The sequence below is a fragment of the Mustelus asterias genome, chromosome 5, assembly GCF_964213995.1.
Source record: "Mustelus asterias chromosome 5, sMusAst1.hap1.1, whole genome shotgun sequence".
NCBI lineage: Eukaryota > Metazoa > Chordata > Chondrichthyes > Carcharhiniformes > Triakidae > Mustelus > Mustelus asterias.
In genome coordinates this window covers 148703859-148728858 of record NC_135805.1, presented here as the reverse complement: position 1 = coordinate 148728858, position 25000 = coordinate 148703859, and the positions used below count along the sequence as shown (strand labels likewise).

The 25000-nt window shown below is 49.7% G+C and overlaps 1 protein-coding gene across 2 annotated transcripts in view; it reads left to right on the top strand.

Moving 5' to 3' along the window:
- The first annotated feature begins 8019 nt into the window (after positions 1–8019).
- Positions 8020–25000, top strand: part of ecsit (ECSIT signaling integrator) — a 19282-nt gene continuing 2301 nt past the window's right edge. For both annotated transcript variants that reach the window (XM_078213468.1, XM_078213467.1), the window contains exons 1-6: positions 8020–8106; positions 12762–12887; positions 18778–19219; positions 20189–20412; positions 21818–21875; positions 24416–24555. In XM_078213468.1, coding sequence (XP_078069594.1) covers positions 12780–12887; positions 18778–19219; positions 20189–20412; positions 21818–21875; positions 24416–24555 — 972 coding nt within the window. In that variant the 5' untranslated portion in view covers positions 8020–8106; positions 12762–12779. The remainder of the gene's footprint in view (positions 8107–12761; positions 12888–18777; positions 19220–20188; positions 20413–21817; positions 21876–24415; positions 24556–25000) is intronic.

Below are 25000 nucleotides of genomic sequence, written 5' to 3'. Positions count from 1 at the left end.
CGCATCTTTCTAAATGGTCGTAAATCCCATCCCTAAGGACCCTTTCCATCAATTTACCAACCACCGAAGTAAGACTAACCGGTCTATAATTACCAGGGTCATTTCTATTCCCTTTCTTAAACAGAGGAACAACATTCGCCATTCTCCAGTCCTCTGGCACCATCCCCGTGGACAGCGAGGACCCAAAGATCAACGCCAAAGGCTCTGCAATCTCATCCCTTGCCTCCCAAAGAATCCTAGGATACATTTCATCAGGCCCAGGGGACTTATCGACCTTTTGTTGTAGGTACACCCACAGTGCTGTTAGGGAAGGAGTTCCAGGATTGTTATTGGACATCAGTCAGTCCGTGTGGCGTAGGTACACCCACAGTGCTGTTAGGGAAGGAGTTCCAGGATTGTTATTGGACATCAGTCAGTCCGTGTGGCGTAGGTACACCCACAGTGCTGTTAGGGAAGGAGTTCCAGGATTGTTATTGGACATCAGTCAGTCCGTGTGGTGTAGGTACACCCACAGTGCTGTTAGGGAGGGAGTTCCAGGATTGTTATTGGACATCAGTCAGTCCGTGTGGCGTAGGTACACCCACAGTGCTGTTAGGGAAGGAGTTCCAGGATTGTTATTGGACATCAGTCAGCCCCGTGTGGTGTAGGTACACCCGCAGTGCTGTTAGGGAGGGAGTTCCAGGATTGTTATTGGACATCAGTCAGCCCCGTGTGGTGTAGGTACACTCACAGTGCTGTTAGGGAGGGAGTTCCAGGATTTTGACCCCAGCGACAGTGAAGGAATGGTTGATATATTTCCAAGTCAGGATGGTGTGTGTGGGGCTCGGAGGGGAAACTTCCAGGTGTTGGTGTTCCCCTCGTCCTATAAACATGCCGCCCACCTTTCCAGGTACCTTGGTTCACACTGTTCTGCTGATTCTGTAGTGACTTTCCTCTGTCAAGGAGAGTGGTTAATTGTGAATAAGAAGGTCATAGGTTAATAGGAAGATATACATGGGTTGGTGAGGTGGGCAGAGCAGTGGCAGATGGTGTTAAACCCCGATAAGTGCGCAGCGATGCATTTGGAAGAAGAAACAAGATGAGAGAGTAATCAATGCATGGTAGGACACTGGGAAGCTCAGAGGCACAGGGGGATTTTGGGTTCATTATTCACAGATCCCTGAAGGCAACAGAGCAGGTGAGTAGAATAGTTCAGAAGGCAAATGGGACACTTGCTTTTATCAGTCGTGGTATAGAGTACAAGAACAAGGAGGTAATGTTGGAGCTGTACAGAGCGTTGGTGAGGCCACAGCTGGAGCACCGTGTACAGTTCTGGTCACTCACTATAGGAAGGATGTGGTTGCACTGGAGGGGGTACAGAGGAGGTTCACCAGGATGTTCAAAATAGACATCAAAAATCAGGAAAAAAGTTAAAAGGAAGGAGAACTCAGGAGAGGTTATTAATGGAAGTGTTAGAATTCAAAAAGAAGGTACAAAAACTCGCATCAGGGCACTTTATCTGAATGCTCGTAGCATTCGAAACAAGGTAAGTGAGTTGACGGCACAAATCATTGCGAACGAGTATGATTTGGTGGCCATTACAGAGACATGGTTGCAGGATGGTCACGACTGGGAGTTGAATATCCAGGGGTATCAAACTGCTCGGAGGGACCAATAGGAAGGTAAGGGAGGTGGTGTAGCTCTGATATTTAAGGATGATATCAGGGAGGTAGTGAGAGATGATATAGGTTCTATGGAAAAAAAGGTTGAATCCATTTGGGTGGAAATTAGAAATAGTAAGGAGAAAAAGTCACTGATAGGCGTAGTCTATAGGCCACCAAATAATGACATCATGATGGGGCGAGAAATAAACAAAGAAATAACTGATGCATGTAAAAATGGTACAGCAATTATCGTGGGGGATTTTAATCTACATATCAATTGGTCAAACCAGGTTGGTCAAGGCAGCCTTGAGGTTGAGTTCATAGAATGTATCCGCGATAGCTTCATTGAACAGTATGTAATGGAACCGACAAGGGAGGAAGCTATCCTAGATCTGGTCCTGTGTAATGCGATGGGAATAATTAATGATCTTGCAGTTAGGGATCCTCTCGGAAGAAGCAATCACAGTATGGTTGAATTTAAAATACAGATGGAGCGTGAGAAGGTAAAATCCAATACCAGTGTCTTGTGCTTAAACAAAGGAGACTATAAAGGGATGAGGGAGGCATTGGCTAAGGTAGACTGGGAGCAAAATCTTTATGGTGGGACAATTGAGGAACAGTGGAGGACTTTCAAAGCTATCTTTCACAGTGCTCAACAAAAGTATATACCAGTGATGAGGAAGGACTGTAGAAAAAGAGATAATCAGCCATGGATATCTAAGGAAATAAAGGAGGATATCAAATTGAAAGAAAATGCATACAAAGTGGCAAAGATTAGTGGGAACCTAGAGGATTGGGAAATCTTTAAAGGTCAGCAGAAAGCCACGAAAAAAGCTATAAAGAAAGGTAAGATGGATTATGAGAGTAAACTAGCTCAGAATATAAAAACAGATCGCAAACGTTTCTACAAATATATAAAACAAAAAAGAGTGGTTAAAGTAAACACTGGTCCCTTAGAGGATGAGAAGGGGGATGTAATAACTGGAAATGAGAAAATGGCTGAGGCATTGAACAGGTATTTTGTGTCGGTCTTCACAGTGGAAGACACAAATAACATGCCAAAAATTGATGACAGGTAGTGTTGGGCAAGCTAATGGGGCTAAAGGTAGACAAGTCTCCTGGTCCTGATAGAACATAGAACATGACAGCGCAGTACAGGCCCTTCGGCCCTCGATGTTGCGCCGACCAGTGAAACCAATCTAAAGCGCCTCTAATCTAAACTATTCCAATATCATCCATATGTTTATCCAATGACCATTTGAATGCTCTTAATGTTGATGAGTTCACTGCTGTTGCAGGCAGGGCATTCCACACCCTTACTACTCTCTGAGTAAAGAACCTACCTCTAACATCTGTCCTATATCTATCACCCCTCAATTTAAAGCTATGTCCCCTCGTGTTAGCCATCACCATCCGAGCAAAAAGGCTCTCAATATCCACCCTATCTAATCCTCTGATCATCTTGTATGCCTCTATTAAGTCACCTCTTAACCTTCTTCTCTCTAACGAAAACAGCCTCAGGTCCCTCAGCCTTTCCTCATAAGACCACCTCACCATACCAGGCAACATCCTGGTAAATCTCCTCTGTACCCTTTCCACTGCTTCCACATCCTTCCTATAATGCGGTGACCAGAACTGTACCCAATACTCCAAGTGCGGCCGCACCAGAGTTTTCTACAGCTGCAACATGAATGGTGTGAGGGAGCAGGGTTAACATCAGTACAGATACAGTCAGTAACACAGGGTGCTGGGGGAGAGGGGTTACTGAGTGACAGTGTGAAGGAACTGGGTTAACATCAGTACTGATACAGTCAGTAACACGGCGCTGGGGGATAGTGGTTACTGAGTGACAGTGTGAGGGAACTGGGTTAACATCAGTACAGATACAGTCAGTAACACAGGGTGCTGGGGGGGAGGGGTTACTGAGTGACAATGTGAGGGAGCTGGATTAACAACAGTACAGATACAGTCAGTAACACAGGGTGCTGGGGGAGAGGGGTTACTGAGTGACAGTGTGAGGGAGCCGAATTAACAACAGTACAGATACAGTCAGTAACACAGGGCACTGGGCAAGAGGAGTTACTGAGTGACAGTGTGAGGGAGCTGGATTAACATCAGTACAGATACAGTCAGTAACACAGGGTGCTGGGGGAGAGGGGTTACTGAGTGACAGTGTGAGGGAGCTGGATTAACATCAGTACAGATACAGTCAGTGACACAGGGCACTGGGCAAGAGGAGTTACTGAGTGACAGTGTGAGGGAGCTGGATTAACATCAGTACAGATCCAGTCAGTAACACAGGGTGCTGGGGGAGAGGGGTTACTGAGTGACAGTGTGAGGGAGCTGGATTAACATCAGTACTGATACAGTCAGTAACACAGGGTGCTGGGGAGAGGGGTTACTGAGTGACAGCTTGAGGGAGCTGGATTAACATCAGTAGAGATACAGTCAGTAACAGAAGGTGCTGGGGGAGAGGGGTTACTGAGTAACAGTGTGAAGGAGCTGGATTAACATCAGTACTGATACAGTCAGTAACATAATCTTGCAGTATTGCCAATGGCGAGAGGTTGATGTTCTTCACTAGGTACATTGCTGTGATTCTGCAATCTCATCATGTTGGCAAGACCAGGTAAGGACTGCAGATTTCCCTCCCCAAACGGACATTAATGAACCTAGTTTTATTTAAAATGTACAATCAATGATGGCTTCCATAAAACGTAGGAACAGTAGTAGGCCATTTGGCCCATCGAGTCTAACTCACCATTCAATGAGATCACAACAGATCTGATGTGATAATCCTCAACTGCAACTTTCCTGCCTCCTCCCCCTCGATTTCCTTACTGATTAACAATCTATCTATCTCAGCCCTGAACATACTTAACCCCCCCCAACCTCTCCAGCCCTCTGTGGAAAGAATTCCACAGATTCACTCCCCTCTGAGAGAAGAAATTCCTCCCCATCTCTGTCTCCAATGGGTGACCCCCATCAGCATCGACCCTGCCGACCACCACCACCCCCCCCCCCCCTCCTTCCCCTTCCGAGAAACCAATGAGGGTCTTAATTTAGTTTTTAGAAGTGAGGATGGCATCTTGCATATAAAATAGTGGTTGATTTGTACACAGCAACAACCCACCAAGCGAAATGTGACATAGACCAGATCATGGGTTCAATTTAAAAAGATGGTGCTTGTTGAAAAATGAGTGATATCTTTTACATCCTCAGTACTGGCACCGGGAGGAGTGTCAGTCTGGATTATGGAGCTCAAATCCTAGAGTATATACATCTACCTCCGACAGTGCAGCACTCCCTCAGTACTGCCACCGGGGGGAGTGTCAGCCTGGATTATGGAGATCATCTTTGTGGGTACACCCACAGAGCTGTTAGGGAGGGAGTTCCAGGATTTTGACCCAGCGATAGTGAAGGAACGGCCGACATATTTCCAAGTTAGGATGGTGTGTGTGGGGCTCGGAGGGAGAACTTGCAGGTGGTGGTGTTCCCCATGTGTCTGCTGTCCTTGTCCTTCTCGGTGGTAGAGGTGGTGGGGTTGGAAGGTGCTGTTGAAGGAGCCTTGGTGAGTCGCTGCAGTGCATCTTGTAGATGGTACACACGGCTGCCTCTGTGTGTCGGTGGTGGAGGGAGTGAGTGCTGAAGGTGGGGGTTAGCGTGTCGATCGAGCGGGGGCTGCTTTGTCCTGGATGGTGTCGAGCTTCTCGAGTGTTGTTGGGAGCCGCACTCATCCAGGCAAGTGGAGGGTATTCCAGCACACTCCTGACTTGTGTCCGTGTAGATGGTGGACAGGCTTTTGGCGGGGGGAGGGTGCGGGGTGGTGTCGCAGAATCATCAAATCCCTACAGTGCAGAAGGGAGCCATTCGACCCATTAAGCCTGCACCAGCAGCAAACCCACCCAGGCCTTATCCCTGTAACCCCACTATTTACCCTGCTAAGTCCCCTGTCACTAAGGGGCAATTTAGCATGGCCAATCGTCCTCACCTGCACATCTGTGGAGTGTGGGAGGAAACCGGCGCAGACACGGGGAGAATGTGCAAACTGCACACACACAGTGACCCAAGGCAGGAATTGAATCCGGGTCTCTGGCGCTGTGTGACAGCAGTGCTAACCCACTGTGCCTCCATGCTGCCCTCAGGGAGTCAGGAGGTGAGTTACTCTCTGCAGGATTCCCAGTCTCTGACCTGCTCTGGTTCCACAGTATTTATATGGCTGGGTCTGGTTCAGTGTCTGGTCAATGGTAACTGCCAGGATGTTGATAGTGGGGGATTCTGTGATGGTAATGCCACTGAATGTCAAGGGGGAGATGGTTAGATCCTCTCTTGTTGGAGATAGTCATTGCCTGACACTTGTGTGGTGTGAATGTTACTTGCCACTTGTCAGCCCAAGCCTGGATATTGTCCAGGTCTTGCTGCGTTTGGACACGGACTGCTTCAGTATCTGAGAAGTTGCGAACGATGCTGAATATTGTGCAGTCAACGAATATCCCCTCTTCTGACCTTATGATGGAAGGAAGGTCATTGACGAAGCAGCTGAAGATGGTTGGGCCTTGTGTTGGACACTACCCTGAGGAACTCATAGAAACAAAGAAACTAGAAGCAGGAGTAGCCACGTGGCCCCTCAAGCCTGATCCGCCATTCATTTTGATCATGGCTGATCATTGAATTCAATATCTCCCTTGATCTCTTTAACCCAAAGAATTATATCCAATTTCTTCTTAAAATCACACAACATTTTGGCCTCAACTACATTCATGAATTCCATACATTCCTGGGTGAAGACATTTCTCCTCACCTCAGTCCTAAAAGGATTACCCGTTATCCTCAAACTATGACCCCGAGTTCTGGACTGCCCCACCATTGGGAACATTCTTTCGGAATCTACACCATCTAAACCTGTTAGAATTTTATAAGTTTCTATGAGATCCCCTCTCACTCTTCTAAACTCCAGTGAATATCCTGCAATATCTCATCATCTGACAGACCCGCCATCCCAGGAATCGACCTGGTAAACCTTTGCTGTACTCCCTCTATAGCAAGGACATCCTTCCTCAGATAAGGACACCAAAACTGCACACAATACTCCAGGTGTGGCCTCACCATAGCCCGATACTATTGCAGTAAAACATCCCTATCCTTACACTCAAATCTTCTCGCTATGAAGGCCAGTATACCATTTGCCTCCTTTACTGCCTGCTGTACCTGCACGCTTACTTTCAACGACTGATGCACGAGGACTCCAAGGTCTCATAGAATCCTACAGTGCAGAAGGAGGTCATTCAGCCCATCGAGTCTGCACCGACCACAATCCCACCCAGGCCCTATCCCCATAACCCCATGCATTTACCCTAGCTAGTCCCCCTGACATTATGGGGCAATTTAAAATGGCCAAAAGAGAAAATGCTGGAAAATCTCAGCAGGTCTGGCAGCATCTGTAAGAAGAGAAAAGAGCTGACGTTTCGAGTCCAGACGATCCTTTGTCAAAGCCTGACATGGCCAGTCCACCGAACCCGCACAGAAAACCGGAGCACCCGGAGGAAACCCACGCAGACACAGGGAGAATGTGCAACTCTACACATGATGTGGAGATGCCGGCGTTGGACTGGGGTAAACACAGTAAGAAGTTTAACAACACCAGGTTAAAGTCCAACAGGTTTATTTGGTAGCAAAATGACTGAAGTCCAACCACCACAATCATCTTCCTTCTAAAAGAGGGACCATTGACCTTAATGCAGTAACTAATAACAGTACATTAATTTGGTAGCTTTTGCTACCAAATAAACCTGTTGGACTTTAACCTGGTGTTGTTAAACTTCTTACTGTGCCAACTCTACACAGACAGTGACCTGAGGCTGGGAATCGAATCCGGTTCCCTAGCGCTGTGAGGCAGCAGTGCTAACCACTGTGCCACCGTGCCACCTGTCTCACTGAGTATCCACATGCAGTGAGTCCTGGAGCTAAGATGACTGAAGTCCAACCACCACAATCATCTTCCTTCTAAAAGAGGGACCATTGACCTTAATGCAGTAACTAACAGTATAACAGTAACATTAACTTTATAACATTACTGTTCACTTTACAACAGTAATATTAGCTTTATAACATTCACTTAATAAAAGTATAATTAACTTTATAACAGTAATATTAACTTTATAACAGTAATATTAACTTTATAACATTCACTTTATAAAAGTATAATTAACTTTGTAACATTACTATCCACTTTATAACAGCAATATTAACAACATTCCCTTTATAAAAATATAATTAACTTTATAACAGTAACATTAACTTCATAATATTACTATTGGCTTTATAACGTTAATATTCACTTTATCAAAGTCTCTTGGGGCCCAGTTGTCTGAGCGGAACCAAAAGGCGGCGCCCCGGCGGCGGGGGGGAGGGAAGAGGAGCGGTGCACACAAGATGGCGGCGCCCATGAGGAAGGAGGGAGAAGGTGAGAGGTTAAAATAGGAAATGTGGGTTAACTGGGGGGCAGACAGAGAGAGGGAGTGAGGGTTAAAATAGGAAATGTGGGTTAACTGGGGGCAGTGGGGGGCAGACAGAGAGAGGGAGTGAGGGTTAAAATAGGAAATATGGGTTAACTGGGGGGCAGACAGAGAGAGGGAGTGAGGGTTAAAATAGGGAATGTGGGTTAACTGGGGGAGAATGTTAGATTTTAATAATTTAAAGTTTAAATTAGCCTGGAACAGAATGGGGAGTAAAACACATTTATATTCAATATAGCTTTATATTAACACATACCAAGATAACGCAATTGGATTCAGATTTATAAATAGGGATTAAAACACATTTCATAATACTCACAGACATTTATTTCGATATTGATAGCATTATTTATATTATATTTATGTATCATGATAACACAATTGGATTTATATACAGAGTAAAACATTTCATAATATTTATATGTATACACTGATATCTATACATTCATATCAAATAAGAAAACAGTTATGAATATGCAAATTCAGAGCGGACGAAGGCCACCCTTGAGACAGCTCCGCAATTCAATAAGATCGTGGCTGATCTGATTGTAACCTCGTCCCCACATTCCTGCTGACCCCCTGATAACCTTTCACCCCCCCCTTGTTAATCGAGAATCTATCCCGCTCTGCCTTAGAAACATTCAGACTCTGCTCCCATCGCCTTTTGAGGGAGAGAGTTCCAGAGACTCACCCCCTCTCTCAGAGAAAACATTTCTCCCCATCTCCGTCTGAAATGGGCTGCCTGTTATTTTTAAACAGTGACCCCGCCCTCCCCCAGTTCTAGATTCTCCCACAAGAGGAAACATCCTCTCTGCACCCATCCTGTCGAGACCCCCTCAGGATCTGAAAGGTTTGGATCGAGTCGCCTCTTACTCTTCTAAACTCCAGCGGATACAAGCCCAGCCTCTCCAACCTTTCCTCATCAGACAACCTGCCCATTCCTGGGATTAGTCTGAAAAACCTTCTCTGAATTGTTTACAACACATTTACACCTTTCCTTAAATAAGGAGACCAACACTGTTCACAATACTCCAAATGTGGTCTTACAACACCCCTATACACGGCACGGTAGCACAGTGGTTAGCACTGCTGCTTCACAGCTCCAGGGTCCTGGGTTCGATTCCCGGCTCGGGTCACTGTCTGTGTGGAGTTTGCACATTCTCCTCGTGTCTGCGTGGGTTTCCTCCGGGTGCTCCGGTTTCCTCCCACAGTCCAAAGATGTGCGGGTTAGGTGGATTGGCCAGGTTAAAAATTGCCCCTTAGAGTCCTGAGATGGATAGGTTAGAGGGATTAGCGGGTAAACATATGTGGGGGTAGGGCCTGGGTGGGATTGTGGTCGGTGCAGACTCGATGGGCCGAATGGCCTCCTTCTGCACTGTAGGGTTTCTGTGATTTCTATACAACTGAGGCATAACCTCCCTGCTTCTGTAATCAATTCCCCTCAAATAAACAACATTCTATTCGTATTCCGAATTACTTGCTGTTAACTGTACACCAGCCTTTTGTGATTCATGCACGAGGACTCCCAGATCTCTCTGCTCCTCAGAGCTCTGGATGTTAGGGAACTTGGGGAAATAAATAGTGATGTCTTGAGGAGTGCACGTATAACAGAGAAGGAGGTGCCTGAAGTCTTAAAGCGCATCAAGGTAGATAAATCCCCGGGACCTGATGAAGTGTATCCCAGACGTTGTGGGAGATTTGGGAGGAAATTGTGGGTCTCCTAGCAGCAATATTTGAATCATCAACGCCACAGATGAGGTGCCTGAAGATTGGAGGGTAGCAAATGTTGTGCCTTTGTTTAAGAAGGGCTGCAGGGAAAGTCTGGGAACTACAGGCTGGTGAGCCTCACATCTGTAGTGGGTAAGTTGTTGGAAGGTATTCTGAGACAGGATCTACAGACTTAGAGACGCAAGAACTGATGAGGGACAGTCAACATAGCTTTGTGAGTGGAAAATCATGTCTCACAAATTTGATTTGAGTTTTTTGAAGAGGTAACCAAGAAGGTAGATGAGGGCAGTGCAGTTGATGTTATCTACATGGATTTTAGCAAGGTGTTTTACAAGGTACCTTAAATCTCACGGGATCCAGGGTGAGGCAGCCAAATGGATACAAAATTGGCAATTGGGCCAGTGGGCTGATGAATGGTAGATGGAGTTTAATTTAGATAAATGCGAGGTGATGCATTTTGGTAGGTTGAACCAGGGCCGGACTTACTCAGTTAATGGTAGGGTATTGGGGAGAGTTGCAGAACAAAGAGATCCAGGGGTACATGTTCACAGCTCCTTGAAAGTGGAGTCACAGGTGGACAGAGTGGTGAAGAAAGCATTTGGCATGCTTGGTTTCATTGTTAGAACATTGAATACAGGAGTTGGGATGTTTTGCTGAACTTTTGCAAGACATTGGTAAGGCCACACTTGGAATACTGTGTACAATTCTGGTCACCCTATTATAGAAAGGATGTTATTAAACTAGAAAAAGTGCAGAAAAGATTTACTAGGATGCTACTGGAACTTGATGGATTGATTTATAAGGAGAGGCTGGATAGACTGGGACTTTTTTCTCTGGAGCCTAGAAGGCTGAGGGGTGATCTTATAGAGGTCTATAAAATAATGACGGGCATAGAGCAGCTAGATAGTCAACATCTTTTCCCAAAGTTCGGGGAGTCTAAAACTAGAGGGCATAGGTTTAAGGTGAGAGGGGAGAGATACAAAGGGGTCCAGAGTGACAATTTTTTCACAGAGGGTGGTGAGTGTCTGGCACAAGCTGCCAGAGGCAGTAGTACAGGCGGGTACAATTTTGTTTTTTAAAAAGTATTTAGACAGTTACATGGGTAAGATGGCTATTGAAGGATATGGGCCAAACATGGGCAATTGGGATTAGCATAATCGTTTTTAAAAAAAGGGCAGCATGGACAAGTTGGGCCGAAGGGCCTGTTTCCATGCTGTCAACCTCTATGATTCTGCAATCCCTCACCATTTAGAACAAATGCCCAATGTGGACAATTTCAGCTTTGACAAAGGGTCATCTGGACTCGAAACGTCAGCTCTTTTCTCTCCTTACAGATGCTGCCACGACCTGCTGAGATTTTCCAGCATTTTCTCTTTTGGTAGACAATTTCACATTCACCCACATTGTACTCCATTTGTCAGAACTTTTACCCACTTAACTTAACCTCCCTTTCTAACTTCCGTACGTCCCCTTCACATCTTACTGTCCTATCTTTGTGTCCTCAGCAAATAGGAGATATTATATTTACTGATATGTAATAGCCAGTGATAAATCAATCGGATAAGTTGGTTTAATTTAATTTGTATAAAATTAAGGTTAAAAGCAATTGTATACATGGGTATATTGTTTACATATAATGTCAAATGATAAACAATATTTATTTATATATTTATGTATCCAATTTCAAGGGGGTTGGAGTGTAAAAGGAGGGGAGTCTTGCTGCAACTGTACAAGATACTGGTGAGACCACATCTGGAGCACTGTCAGCAGTTTTGGTCCCCTTATTTAAAGAAAGATATTGGAGACAGTTCAGAGAAGATTCACTGGGATGATCCCCGGTATGGAGGGATTATTTTATGAAGCAAAGAGTAACCAGGTAGTGACTCATTGGAATTTAGAAGAATGAGAGATGATCTCGTTGAAACATATCAGGTTCTTAAGGGGCTTGACAGGGTAAACACTGAGAGGATGTTTCACCTCATGGGAGCGTCCAGGACCAGAGGGCACAGTCTCAGAATAAAGGGGCTCCAGTTTAAGACTGAGGTGAGGATTTCTTCTCTCCTGAGGGTTGTGAGTCTTTGGATCTCCTTCCCACAGAGAGCTGTGGGGTCAGAGTCCTTGTGTATGGGTGGCACAGTGGTTAGCGCTGCTACCTCACAAATTCCCGGCTTGGGTCACTGTCTGTGTGGATTCTGCACGTTCTACCCGTGTCTGCGTGGGTTTCCTCCGGGTGCTCCGGTTTCCTCCCACAGTCCGAACGACGTACTGGTTAGGGTGCATTGACCATGCTAAATTCTCCCTCAGTGTACCCGAACAAGTGCCGGAGTGTGGCGACCTGGGGATTTTCACAGTAACTTCATTGCAGTGTTAATGTGAGCCTACTTGTGACAACAGTAAATAAACTTTTTAAGACTGAGATTGATAGATTTTTGATCAGTAAGAGAATCGAGGGTTAGAGGGAAAGGGCAGGAAGGTGGATGTGAAGGAAGTCAGATCTGCCACGATCCTATTGATTGGATGGAGCAGGTTCGAGGGGCTGAATGGCCTCCTGTTCCTGTTAGCCTGAAATGAAAATGATTTGTACGGGCGGGTGTGAGCCGGGCTAGTTTGGAGGATTGACTGATGACCTCGCTGGAGTTTGCACAGTGCTCGAGAGTGTGGTGAAGGCAGGTTGAATCGAGGGTACGCCAAAGCAAGGGGTGCATTTGCGCAGGGTTAGGGGAGTAACACTGGCTCCACCCCCTCACCCACAATCTCTGCCCCCTGGACTGCCACCAACGCCCCTCTCTGTCTCGGGTGGATTTCTCTGCTGCCTGCATGAATTGTTCTGACTGCTTCCCCTCTCTTGGTCCCCTCTCTTGGTCCTCTCTCCTAGCCCCGTGGTGTTGACAGAATGAGCTGTATCAGACGGTGTGTGCTGGCCTTGGGCCCACGTGGCTCAATCTCCCGAAAGAGCCCAACACCCCCACTCAAACCCAGCAGGAGCATCAGCGGATGGAAGGTAGGTAGAGGGAGCTTTACTCTGTATCTAACCCCGTGCTGTACCTGTCCTGGGAGTGTTTGATGGGGGACAGTGTAGAGGGAGCTTTACTCTGTATCTAACCCCGTGCTGTACCTGTCCTGGGAGTGTTTGATGGGGACAGTGTAGAGGGAGCTTTACTCTGTATCTAACGCCGTGCTGTCCCTGTCCTGGGAGTGTTTGATGGGGGACAGTGTCGAGGGAGCTTTACTCTGTATCTAACCCAGTGCTGTATCTGTCCTGGGAGTGTTTGATGGGGACAGTGTAGAGGGAGCTTTACTCTGTATCTAACCCCGTGCTGTACCTGTCCTGGGAGTGTTTGATGGGGGACAGTGTAGAGGGAGCTTTACTCTGTATCTAACCCCGTGCTGTACCTGTCCTGGGAGTGTTTGATGGGGACAGTGTAGAGGGAGCTTTGCTCTGTATCTAACCCCGTGCTGTACCTGTCCTGGGAGTGTTTGATGGGGGACAGTGTAGAGGGAGCTTTACTCTGTATCTAACCCCGTGCTGTACCTGTCCTGGGAGTGTTTGATGGGGGACAGTGTAGAGGGAGCTTTACTCTGTATCTAACCCCGTGCTGTACCTGTCCTGGGAGTGTTTGATGGGGACAGTGTAGAGGGAGCTTTGCTCTGTATCTAACCCCGTGCTGTACCTGTCCTGGGAGTGTTTGATGGGGACAGTGCAGAGAGATCTCTACTCTGTATCTTACCGCATGCTGTACCTGTCCTGGGAGTGTTTGATGGGGACAGTGTTGAGGGAGCTTTACTCTATATCTAACCCCATGCTGTACTTGTCCTGGGAGTGTTTGATGGGGACAGTGTAGAGGGAACTTTACTCTGTATCTAACCCCGTGCTGTACTTGTCCTGGGAGTGTTTGATGGGGACAGTGGAGAGGGAGCTTTACTCTGTATCGAACCCCGTGCTGTACCTGTCCTGGGAGTGTTTGACGGGGGACAGTGTGGAGGGAGCTTTACTCTGTATCTAACCCCGTGCTGTATCTGTCCTGGGAGTGTTTGATGGGGACAGTGTAGAGGGAGCTTTACTCTGTATCGAACCCCGTGCTGTCTCTGTCCTGGGAGTGTTTGATGGGGACAGTGTAGAGGGAGCTTTACTCTGTATCTAACCCCGTGCTGTACCTTTCCTGGGAGTGTTTGATGGGGACAGTGTAGAGGGAGCTTTACCCTGTATCTAACCCCGTGCTGTCCCTGTCCTGGGAGTGTTTGATGGGGCAGTGTAGAGGGAGCTTTACTCTGTATCTAACCCCGTGCTGTACCTGTCCTGGGAGTGTTTGATGGGGACAGTGTAGAGGGAGCTTTACTCTGTATCTAACCCTGTGCTGTCCTGTCCTGGGAGTGTTTGATGGGGACAGAGGAGAGGGAACTTTACTCTGTATCTAACCCTGTGCTGTATCTGTCCTGGGAGTGTTTGATGGGGGGCAGTGTAGAGGGAGCTTTACTCTGTATCTAACCCTGTGCTGCACCTGTCCTGGGAGCGTTTGATGGGGACAGTGGAGAGGGAGTTTACTCTGTATTTAACGCGCTCCGTGCTTTGGCAGTGATATTTACGATTCCAGCATTGTGTTAACATAGAACATAGAACATAGAAAGCCACAAACAGGCCCTTCGGCCCACAGGTTGCGCCGATCACATCCCCACCTCTAGGCCTATCTATAGCCCTCAATCCCATTAAATCCCATGTACTCATCCAGAAGTCTCTTAAAAGACCCCAACGAGTTTGCCTCCACCACCACCGACGTCAGCCGATTCCACTCACCCACCACCCTCTGAGTGAAAAACTTACCCCTGACATCTCCTCTGTACCTACCCCCCAGCACCTTAAACCTGTGTCCTCTCGTAGCAACCATTTCAGCCCTTGGAAATAGCCTCTGAGAGTCTACCCTATCCAGACCTCTCAACATCTTGTAAACCTCTATCAGGTCACCTCTCATCCTTCGTCTCTCCAGGGAGAAGAGACCAAGCTCCCTCAACCTATCCTCATAAGGCATGCCCCCCAATCCAGGCAACATCCTTGTAAATCTCCTCTGCACCCTTTCAATGGCTTCAACATCTTTCCTGTAATGAGGTGACCAGAACTGCGCGCAGTACTCCAAGTGGGGTCTAACCAGGGTCCTATAAAGCTGCAGCATTATCTCCCGACTCCTAAACTCAATCCCTCGATTAATGAAGGCCAGTACGCCGTACGCCTTCTTGACCGCATCCTCCACCTGCGAGGCCGATTTAAGAGTCCTATGGACCCGGACCCCAAGGTCCTTCTGATCCTCTACACTGCTAAGAATGGTACCCTTCATATTATATTGCTGCTTCATCCCATTGGATCTGCCAAAATGGATCACCACACACTTATCCGGGTTGAAGTCCATCTGCCACTTCTCCGCCCAGTCTTGCATTCTATCTATGTCTCGCTGCAACTTCTGACATCCCTCCAAACTATCCACAACACCACCTACCTTGGTGTCGTCAGCAAACTTACCAACCCATCCCTCCACTTCCTCATCCAGGTCATTTATGAAAATGACAAACAGCAAGGGTCCCAGAACAGATCCCTGGGGCACTCCACTGGTCACTGACCGCCATGCAGAGAAAGACCCCTCCACAGCCACTCTCTGCCTTCTGCAGGCAAGCCAGTTCTGGATCCACAAGGCAACAGCCCCTTGGATCCCATGCCCTCTCATTTTCTCAAGAAGTCTTGCATGGGGGACCTTATCGAACGCCTTGCTGAAGTCCATATAGACCACATCCACCGCTCTTCCTTCGTCAATGTGTTTGGTCACATTTTCAAAGAACTCAACCAGGCTCGTAAGGCACGACCTGCCCTTGACAAAGCCGTGCTGACTACTTTTGATCATACTAAACTTCTCTAGATGATCATAAATCCTGTCTCTCAGGATCCTCTCCATCAACTTACCAACCACTGAGGTTAGACTCACCGGTCGGTAATTTCCCGGGCTGTCCCTGTTCCCTTTCTTGAATATAGGGACCACATCTGCAATCCTCCAATCCTCCGGAACCTCTCCCGTCTCCATCGACGATGCAAAGATCATCGCCAAAGGCTCCGCAATCTCCTCCCTCGCCTCCCACAGTAACCTGGGGTACATCCCATCCGGTCCCGGCGACTTACCAACCTTGATGCCATTCAATAGTTCCAACACATCCTCTTTCTTTATGTCCACATGCTCGATCCTTTCTGTCCACCGCAAACCAGCAGTACAACCACCCAGATCCCTTTCCACCGTGAATACCGAGGTAAAGTATTCATTAAGCAGCTCCGCCATTTCTAACGGTTCCGCACAAACTTTTTCCCCTTCACCTTTTAAGGGTCCTATGCCTTCACATCTCATCCTTTTACTCTTGACATATTTGTAGAAAGCCTTGGGGTTCTCCTTAATCTTACCCGCCAAGGCCTTCTCATGACCCCTTCTCGCTCTCCTAATTTCCTTCTTAAGCTCCTTCCTACATCCCGTATACTCCTCTAAATCCTTAACACCTCCTAGCTCTCTGAACCTTCTGTACGCCTCTCTTTTCTTATTCACCAGGTTCATCACAACCTTCGTGCACCACGGTTCCCGTACCCTACCAACACCCCCCTGTCTCATCGGAACGTTGTCATGCAGAGCTCCAGACAAACATTCCTTGAAAATCCTCCACTTTCCTTCGGTACTTTTCCCCAAGAATGCCTCCTTCCAATTTACCCGTCTAATTTCCTCCCTGATGACACTGTATTTCCCTTTACTCCAGAGAAACACTTTCCTAGCCTGCCTGATCCTATCTCTTTCCAATGCTATCGTGAAGGAGATAGAATTATGATCGCTATCCCCAAGATGCTCACCCACCGAGAGATCCTCCACCTGTCCAGGTTCATTAGCCAGCACCAGATCAAGTACAGCCTCTCCTCTAGTAGGCTTATCCACATACTGTGTCAGGAAACTCTCCTGGACACACCTAACAAACTCCTCTCCATCCAAACCCCTAGCCCTAGGGATATTCCAATCTATGTTTGGGAAATTAAAATCTCCCACCACGACAACTCTGTTATTCCTACATCTCTCCAGGATCTGTTTCCCCATCTGCTCCTCAACATCTCTGTTACTATTGGGCGGCCTATAGAAAACACCCAGCAACGTTACCGACCCCTTCCTGTTCCTAACCTCCACCCACAGAGACTCCGTCGTCAATCCCTCCACGGCGTCCACCTTCTCTACAGCCGTGACACTATCCCTGATCAACAGTGCCACTCCCCCCCCCCTCTCTTGCCTCCCTCCCTGTCCTTCCTGAAACATCTAAAACCCGGCACCTGAAGCACCCAGTCCTGTCCCTGAGACATCCAAGTCTCCGTAATGGCCACCACATCACAATTCGAAGCAGCAATCCACGCTCTAAGCTCATCCACTTTATTCACTACACTCCTGGCATTAAAATAGACACATCTCAGACCTTCAGCCTGAGCACTTCCCTTCTCCATCACTCGTCTAACCTCCCTCTTACCCTGTTTACATTCCTTATCTATTTGCGAGCTAACCTCCTCACTCTCAGTCCCCTCATTTCGATTCCCTCCCCCCAACCTTTCTAGTTTAAAGTCTCTCCAGTAGCCTTAGCCAACCTTCCCGCCAGGATATTGGTCCCCCTGGGATTCAAGTGCCACCCGTCTTTTTTAAACAGGTCACACCTGCCCCAAAAGAGGTCCCAATGATCCAAGTACCCAAATCCTTGTCCCTTGCTCCAGTCCCTCAGCCACGCATTCATTCTCCACCGATTCCTGTTCTCACTCTCCCGCGGCACAGGCAGCAATCCCGAGATTACTACCTTTGCATTCCTCTTTCTCAGCTGTCTACCTAACTCCCTATATTCTCTTTTCATGACCCCTTCCCTCTTCCTACCTATGTCAGCAGTACCTATATGCATCACGACCTTCGGCTCCTCTCCCTCCCCCTTCAGGATTTCTGGGACTCGACCAGAGACATCCCGGACCCCTGCACCAGGGAGGCAAACCACCATCCGAGAGTCCCGTCTTTGTCCGCAAAAATGCCTATCTGACCCCCTCACCGTAGAGTCCCCAATTAGCACTACCCTCCTTTCCTTACCCTTTTGCACTACTGGGCCAGGCTCAGCTCCAGAGACACTGCCACCGCTGCTTCCCCCAGGTGGGCTGTCCACCCCAGTAGTACTCAGACAGGAGTACTTATTATTAAGGGGCACATCCACCGGGGTGCTCACCATCAACCGAGCTTTCTCCTTCCTCACTGTTACCCAGTTACCCTCCTCCCGTGGTCCCGGTGTGACCACCTGCCGATAGCTCCTGTCAATGACCTCCTCACTATCCCTAACCCGGCGAAGGTCCTCGAGCTGCAATTCCAGTTCCCTAACATGGTCCCTTAGGAACCGCAGCTCAACACACCCAGCACAGATATGGTCGTCCGGGAGGCTAGGAGCCTCCAGGACCTCCCACATCCTACATTGGGAACAACATACTGGCCTCACACTCATAATTGCCCCTTTAAACACACAGGGAAAAAAAAAGTGAATGAAAATTTTAAACTTACCTTTCCTCCTCCTGTTTTCTCCAAAGCCCTGCTCTCACTGGGTCTTTTTTTTTAGGTTAGAGGAGGAGGGAGGGTGGGATACTCTACAAGTGTAGAGTATCGGGATTCCTCTCTGTTCCAATTTATTGGGGAAAAAAAAATCTCTCTCTCCCAGACCTCCCTGCGCGACCACTTCCGGGTTTAGATATTTTTAAAGAAAAAACCCGCGAAAAAGTAAGTTAAAAATAACAGCGCTTACCCGCAGCACTCCTCTCGCGAATCTCTCCCTCTCTGCTGCACTTCCAAGACGTGTTGTTGTTGTTGATTCCGTTCCAGCCGCTCTGGACCCAGTGGCCCCCCGAGAGAATGCAGGGGTTCCGCACGTGCGCTCGGATGGCAAAGGGTCCCCGCAGCCCCTCGCCCACATTGACGGATTCGAAGCGCGATAACAGGGATCGCGAGCATGCGCTGGTCACGTACGAGGATCTCTTTGAGGAGGCCCAGTGCCAGTCGCGTACACGCGAGACGTACGAACGCGTGCTGCGCGCCTTCTGCAAGCGGGACATTCGCCGTCGCGGGCACGTGGAGTTCATCTACATGGCACTGCGGAAGATGCCGGAGTTCGGGGTGGAAAGAGAGCTCTCCATCTACAACAAGCTTCTCGATGTCTTCCCCAAGGAAGTGTTTGTTCCCCGGAATTATATCCAGCGAATGTTTAACCACTTCCCCCGGCAGCAGGAATGTGCCATCCAGGTCCTGGAGCAGATGGAGAACTACGGTGAGTGATACTCCCTCCTTCCCGTTCAATCCTAATCCCAAACCCCTTCCCGTTCAATCCCAATCCCAAACCCCTTCCCGTCCAATCCCACTCCACACAATCCCAATCCCAAACCCCTTCCTGTCCAATCCCACTCCACACAATCCCAATCCCAAACCCCTACCCGTCCAATCCCACTCGACACAATCCCAATCCCAAACCCCTTCCTGTCCAATCCCACTCCACACAATCCCAATCCCAAACCCCTTCCTGTCCAATCCCACTCCACACAATCCCAAACCCCTACCCGTCCAATCCCACTCGACACAATCCCAATCCCAAACCCCTTCCTGTCCAATCCCACTCCACACAATCTCAATCCCCTTCCCGTCCAATCCCACTCCACACAATCCCAATCCTAAACCCCTTCCCGTCCAATCCCACTCCACACAATCCCAATCCCAAACCCCTACCCGTCCAATCCCACTCGACACAATCCCAATCCCAAACCCCTTCCTGTCCAATCCCACTCCACACAATCCCAATCCCCTTCCCGTCCAATCCCACTCCACACAATCCCAATCCCAAACCCCTTCCCGTTCACTCCCACTGTACACAATCCCAATCCCAAAACCCCTTTCTGTTCACTCCCACTGTACACAATCCCAATGGACCTAAACTCCTTCCCATTCACTCCCACTGTACACAATCCCAATCCCAAAACCCCTTCCCGTTCACTGCCACTGTACACAATCCCAATCCCAAACCCCTTCAGGTTTATTCCCACTATACACAATCCCCATGGACCCTAAGAGAGGATTGGAATTGCCGGGCCTGGAGGAGGTGACAGAGATAGGGAGGGAGTTGGGACATGGGTGCAGCAGAGTTTCGGAGGGGCGAGGGTGGGGATGGTTGAGGGGGATGGGGATAGAGATTGGGATGTGGAGCTGATGTGGGTGGATGTAACGTGTTGGCGGTTCCTTCCCGCAGGGATCCTGCCGGACATGGAGACCAAAGCTCTGTTGGTGCAAATCTTCGGAGCAAAGAGCCACCCCATGAGGAAGTTTCAGCGCCTCCTGTACTGGTTCCCCCGCTTCAAACACGTCAACCCTTACCCAGTGCCGGATCCCCTGCCCTCCGACCCCCTGGCACTCGCCCACCTCAGTCTGCAGCGCATCGCCGGTGACCTCAGCAGCCAGGTCAGCGTCTACCAGGTAAGCTCCGCCCCCAGGAGGGGAGGGGGGGCGGTCCTGGGAGGGAGGGGTGGGGTGGCAGGGATACGCTTGGAGAGGGGGGGGGGGGGGGCACGGGACACCCTTGGGGAGGGGGGCACGGGACACTCTTGGGGAGCGGGGGCACGGGACACTCTTGGGGAGCGGGGGCACGGGACACCCTTGGGGAGGGGGGCACGGGACACTCTTGGGGAGCGGGGGCACGGGACACCCTTGGGGAGGGGGGGCACGGGACACTCTTGGGGAGGGGGGGCACGGGACACTCTTGGGGAGGGGGGGCACGGGACACTCTTGGGGAGCGGGGGGTCACGGGACACTCTTGGGGAGGGGGAGCACGGGAGACTCTTGGGGAGGGGGGGCACGGGACACTCTTGGGGAGCGGGGGCACGGGACACTCTTGGGGAGCGGGGGCACGGGACACTCTTGGGGAGCGGGGGCACGGGACACCCTTGGGGAGGGGGGCACGGGACACTCTTGGGGAGCGGGGGCACGGGACACCCTTGGGGAGGGGGGGCACGGGACACTCTTGGGGAGGGGGGGCACGGGACACTCTTGGGGAGCGGGGGGTCACGGGACACTCTTGGGGAGGGGGAGCACGGGAGACTCTTGGGGAGGGGGGGCACGGGACACTCTTGGGGAGGGGGGGCACGGGACACTCTTGGGGAGCGGGGGCACGGGACACTCTTGGGGAGCGGGGGCACGGGACACCCTTGGGGAGCGGGGGCACGGGACACTCTTGGGGAGCGGGGGCACGGGACACTCTTGGGGAGCGGGGGCACGGGACACTCTTGGGGAGCGGGGGCACGGGACACCCTTGGGGAGGGGGGCACGGGACACTCTTGGGGAGCGGGGGCACGGGACACCCTTGGGGAGGGGGGGCACGGGACACTCTTGGGGAGGGGGGGCACGGGACACTCTTGGGGAGCGGGGGCACGGGACACCCTTGGGGAGGGGGGGCACGGGACACTCTTGGGGAGGGGGGGCACGGGACACTCTTGGGGAGGGGGGCACGGGAGACTCTTGGGGAGGGGGAGCACGGGAGACTCTTGGGGAGCGGGGGCACGGGACACTCTTGGGGATGGGCTGTGGGGCGTTCCTAGAGAGGGTCTGCACCCCGGGGCGGTGGGAGGAGGGCGGGGGGGAGATGGGTTTATTGGGGTTGCAGTTGGAAGGTGAAGGTGGCTCAGAGAAGGGGGGGGCGATTCTTTTTTCGGAGGTGGTGCTCTCCTGGGACCCCCGGTTTGAACCAGCGTTCCCCGGGAGCCCCGACTCGATCCTGTTTGCCCCCCGCCTCCCTCACGGCTCCTCGTTGCCAGTTGAGCCCCGGTGTCTCCAGCCTCCCCACCACCTCAGTCTAACATGTCGGAAACCTGGTGTTCTTTTGCAGGAACCTCAGTCGTACCTGGGAGCAGACGGCCGTGAGGTCCACCTGCCTCATGTCGTAGGTGAGCACTTGACGTCTCTCTTGGAGCCTTGCAGACTGAGGGGGAGGCGGCGCGGGGGTGCGGGGCGGGGGCGCGGGGGCAGTCCTGGTGGGGAGTGATGGTCGATTTGTACCTCGCAGACACTGACGCTCACCGGTCCGAGGGAGGAATGTGTGTGGTTTATTCCTGAAGGCCGGCAGGATGGTCCAGTCCCTGTGCTTGCACTCATTGATTGGATTTGATTTATTATTGTCACATGTATTAACACACAGTGAAAAGTATTGTTTCTTGCGCGCTATACAGACAAAGCATACTGTTCATAGAGAAGGAAATGAGAGAGTGCAGATGTAGTGTTACAGTCACAGCTAGGGTGTAGAGAAAGATCAGCTTAGTGCGAGGTAGGTCCATTCAAAAGTCTGACAGCAGCAGGGAAGAAGCTGTTCTCGAGTCGGTTGGTACGTGACCTCAGACTTTTGTATCTTTTTCCCGATGGAAGTGAGAATGTCCGGGGTGCATCGTAGCTGACATGCTAAGTTTCCTTAGTCTTCTGAGAAAGTAGAGGTGTTGGTGGGTTTTCTTAAGTGTAGTGTCGGCATAGGGGGACCAGGACAGGTTGTTGGTGATCTGGACACCTAAAAACTTGAAGCTCTCGACCCTTTCTACTTCATCCCCGTTGATGTAGACAGGAGCATGTTCTCCTTTACACTTCCTGAAGTCGATGACAATCTCCTTAGTTGTGTTGACATTGAGGGAGAGATTATTGTTGCTGCACCAGTTCACCAGATTCTCCATCTCATTCCTGTCTCATCATTGTTTGTTCACAAGAAATTTAACATGTCAGCTACGTCTCTCACCAACTTTTACAGATGCACCATCGAAAGCACTCTTTCTGGTTGTATCACAGCTTGGTCTGGGCTCCTGCTCTGCCCAAAACCGCAAGGAACTACAAAAAGTCGTGAATGCAGCCCAATCCATCACGCAAACCAGCCTCCCATCCATTGACTCTGTCTACACTTCCCACTGCCTCGGCAAAGCAGCCAGCATAATCAAGGACCCCACACACCCCGGACATTCTCTCTTCCACCTTCTTCCGTCGGGAAAAAGATACAAAAGTCTGAGGTCACGTACCGACTGACTCAAGAACAGCTTCTTCCCTGCTGCTGTCAGACTTTTGAATGGACTTACCTTGCATTAAATTGATCTTTCTCTACACCCTAGCTATGACTGTAACACTATGTTCTGCACTCTCTCATTTCCTTCTCTATGAACGGTATGCTTTGTATAGCGCGCAAGAAACAATACTTTTCACTGTATGTTAATACATGTGACAATAAATCAAAAAAGAGACATAGATGGTTAGGACAGTAAGATGTGAAGGGGAGGTACAGAGGCTAAAGTACGTAGACAGGTTAAGTGAGTGGGTAAAACTGGCAGATGGAGTATGATGCAGGGAAATGTGAAATTATGCACTTTAGTAGGAAGAATAAAGGAGTTGAATGTTATTTAAATGGAGAGAGACTGCAGAAAGCTGCAGCACTGAGAGATTGGAAGAATAAAGAATAACAAACTTCTGATCTAAATGGTGAGGGATTGCAGAGCTCTGAGGTGCAGAGGGATCTGGGCGTCCTAGTGCATGAATCACAAAAAACTCCCATACAGACACAGCAAATAATTCAGAATACTAATCGAATCTTATCATTTACTGTGAGGGGAATTGATTACAGAGGCAGGGAGGTTATGCTTCAGTTGTACAGGGCGTTGGTGAGACCACATCTGGAGCGTTGTGGACAGTGTTGGTCTCCTTATTTAAGAAAGGTGTAGATATGTTGTAAACAGTTCAGAGAAGGTTTACCAGACTGATCCCAGGAATGGGCGGGTTGTCTGATGAGGAAAGGTTGGAGAGGCTGGGCTTGTATCCGCTGGAGTTTAGAAGAGTAAGAGGCGACTGGATCCAAACCTTTCAGATCCTGAGGGGGTCTCGACAGGGTGGGTGTGGAGAGGATGTTTCCTCTTGTGGGAGAATCTAGAACTGCGAGAGGGGGGGGTGGGGGGGGGGTCACTGTTTAAAAATAAGGGGCGGCCCATTTCAGAGGATCAGGAGGAGAGTTCGATAGGTGGAAGAAAACAGGGACATGGTTTTCAAGTAGAATGCAGGATGGCATGGTGGTTAGCACTGCTGCCTCACAGCGCCAGGGACCCGGGTTCGATTCCCGGCTCGGGTCACTGTCTGTGTGGAGTTTGCACATTCTCCTCGTGTCTGCGTGGGTTTCCTCCGGGTGCTCCGGTTTCCTCCCACAGTCCAAAGATGTGCAGGTTAGGTGGATTGACCATGATAAATTGCCCCTCGTGTCAGGGGGATTAGCAGGGTAAATATGTGGGGTTACGGGGATAGGGCCTGGGTGGGATTGTTGTTGGTGCAGACTCAATGGGCCGAATGGCCTTCTATGATAGCTCAGTGTGCGAGGCAGAGCGATCGACCTGGAGTGATGGGCAGCGTGGCGCGGGTATAGACACCGTGCGCGAACTCACCTCCCCTCCCTGTCTCCGCTTCCCCCTTGCAGGGATTCAGAGCCCCGACCAGCGAGACCTCCTCGCCCGACACGATTGCCGGCATCCCGTTTTTGTTGAGGGTCCCTTCCCCCTCTGGCTCCGACGGGCGTGTGTGCATTACTACATTCTCCGCAGCGACCCTCGACCCAAGGTGAGTGGACCCCACCCTCCCCCGTCTGTGCTGCTCAAGTCCAACCTGGTTGGCGAATTCAAAACCTTTTCTTTGCTGTGAGGGAGGTCATTGTCCAGTCTCGAGCCTCCCCTCTCCAATCCAGTATCCCACCAATCCCCTCGTTACACTCTTTCGAATACAAATGAAGCGAATGGGTTAATTAACCAATTATATTCAAGTCAAAACCCTTAAAAGTGGCAATAAAAGCAATACAGCTGTGTCCAATCCATTTATGTTTTGGAGGCCATTACGTGTAGGAGCAGCAGCAGGCTATTCGGCCCATCCAGTCTGCCCCGTCATTCAATGAGATGATGACTGATCTGATGTAATAATCCTTAACTCCCGCTTTCCCGCCTTATCCCCTGGATTCCCTCACTGATTAACAATCTGTCTATCTCAGCCTCGAACATACTTAACACCCCAG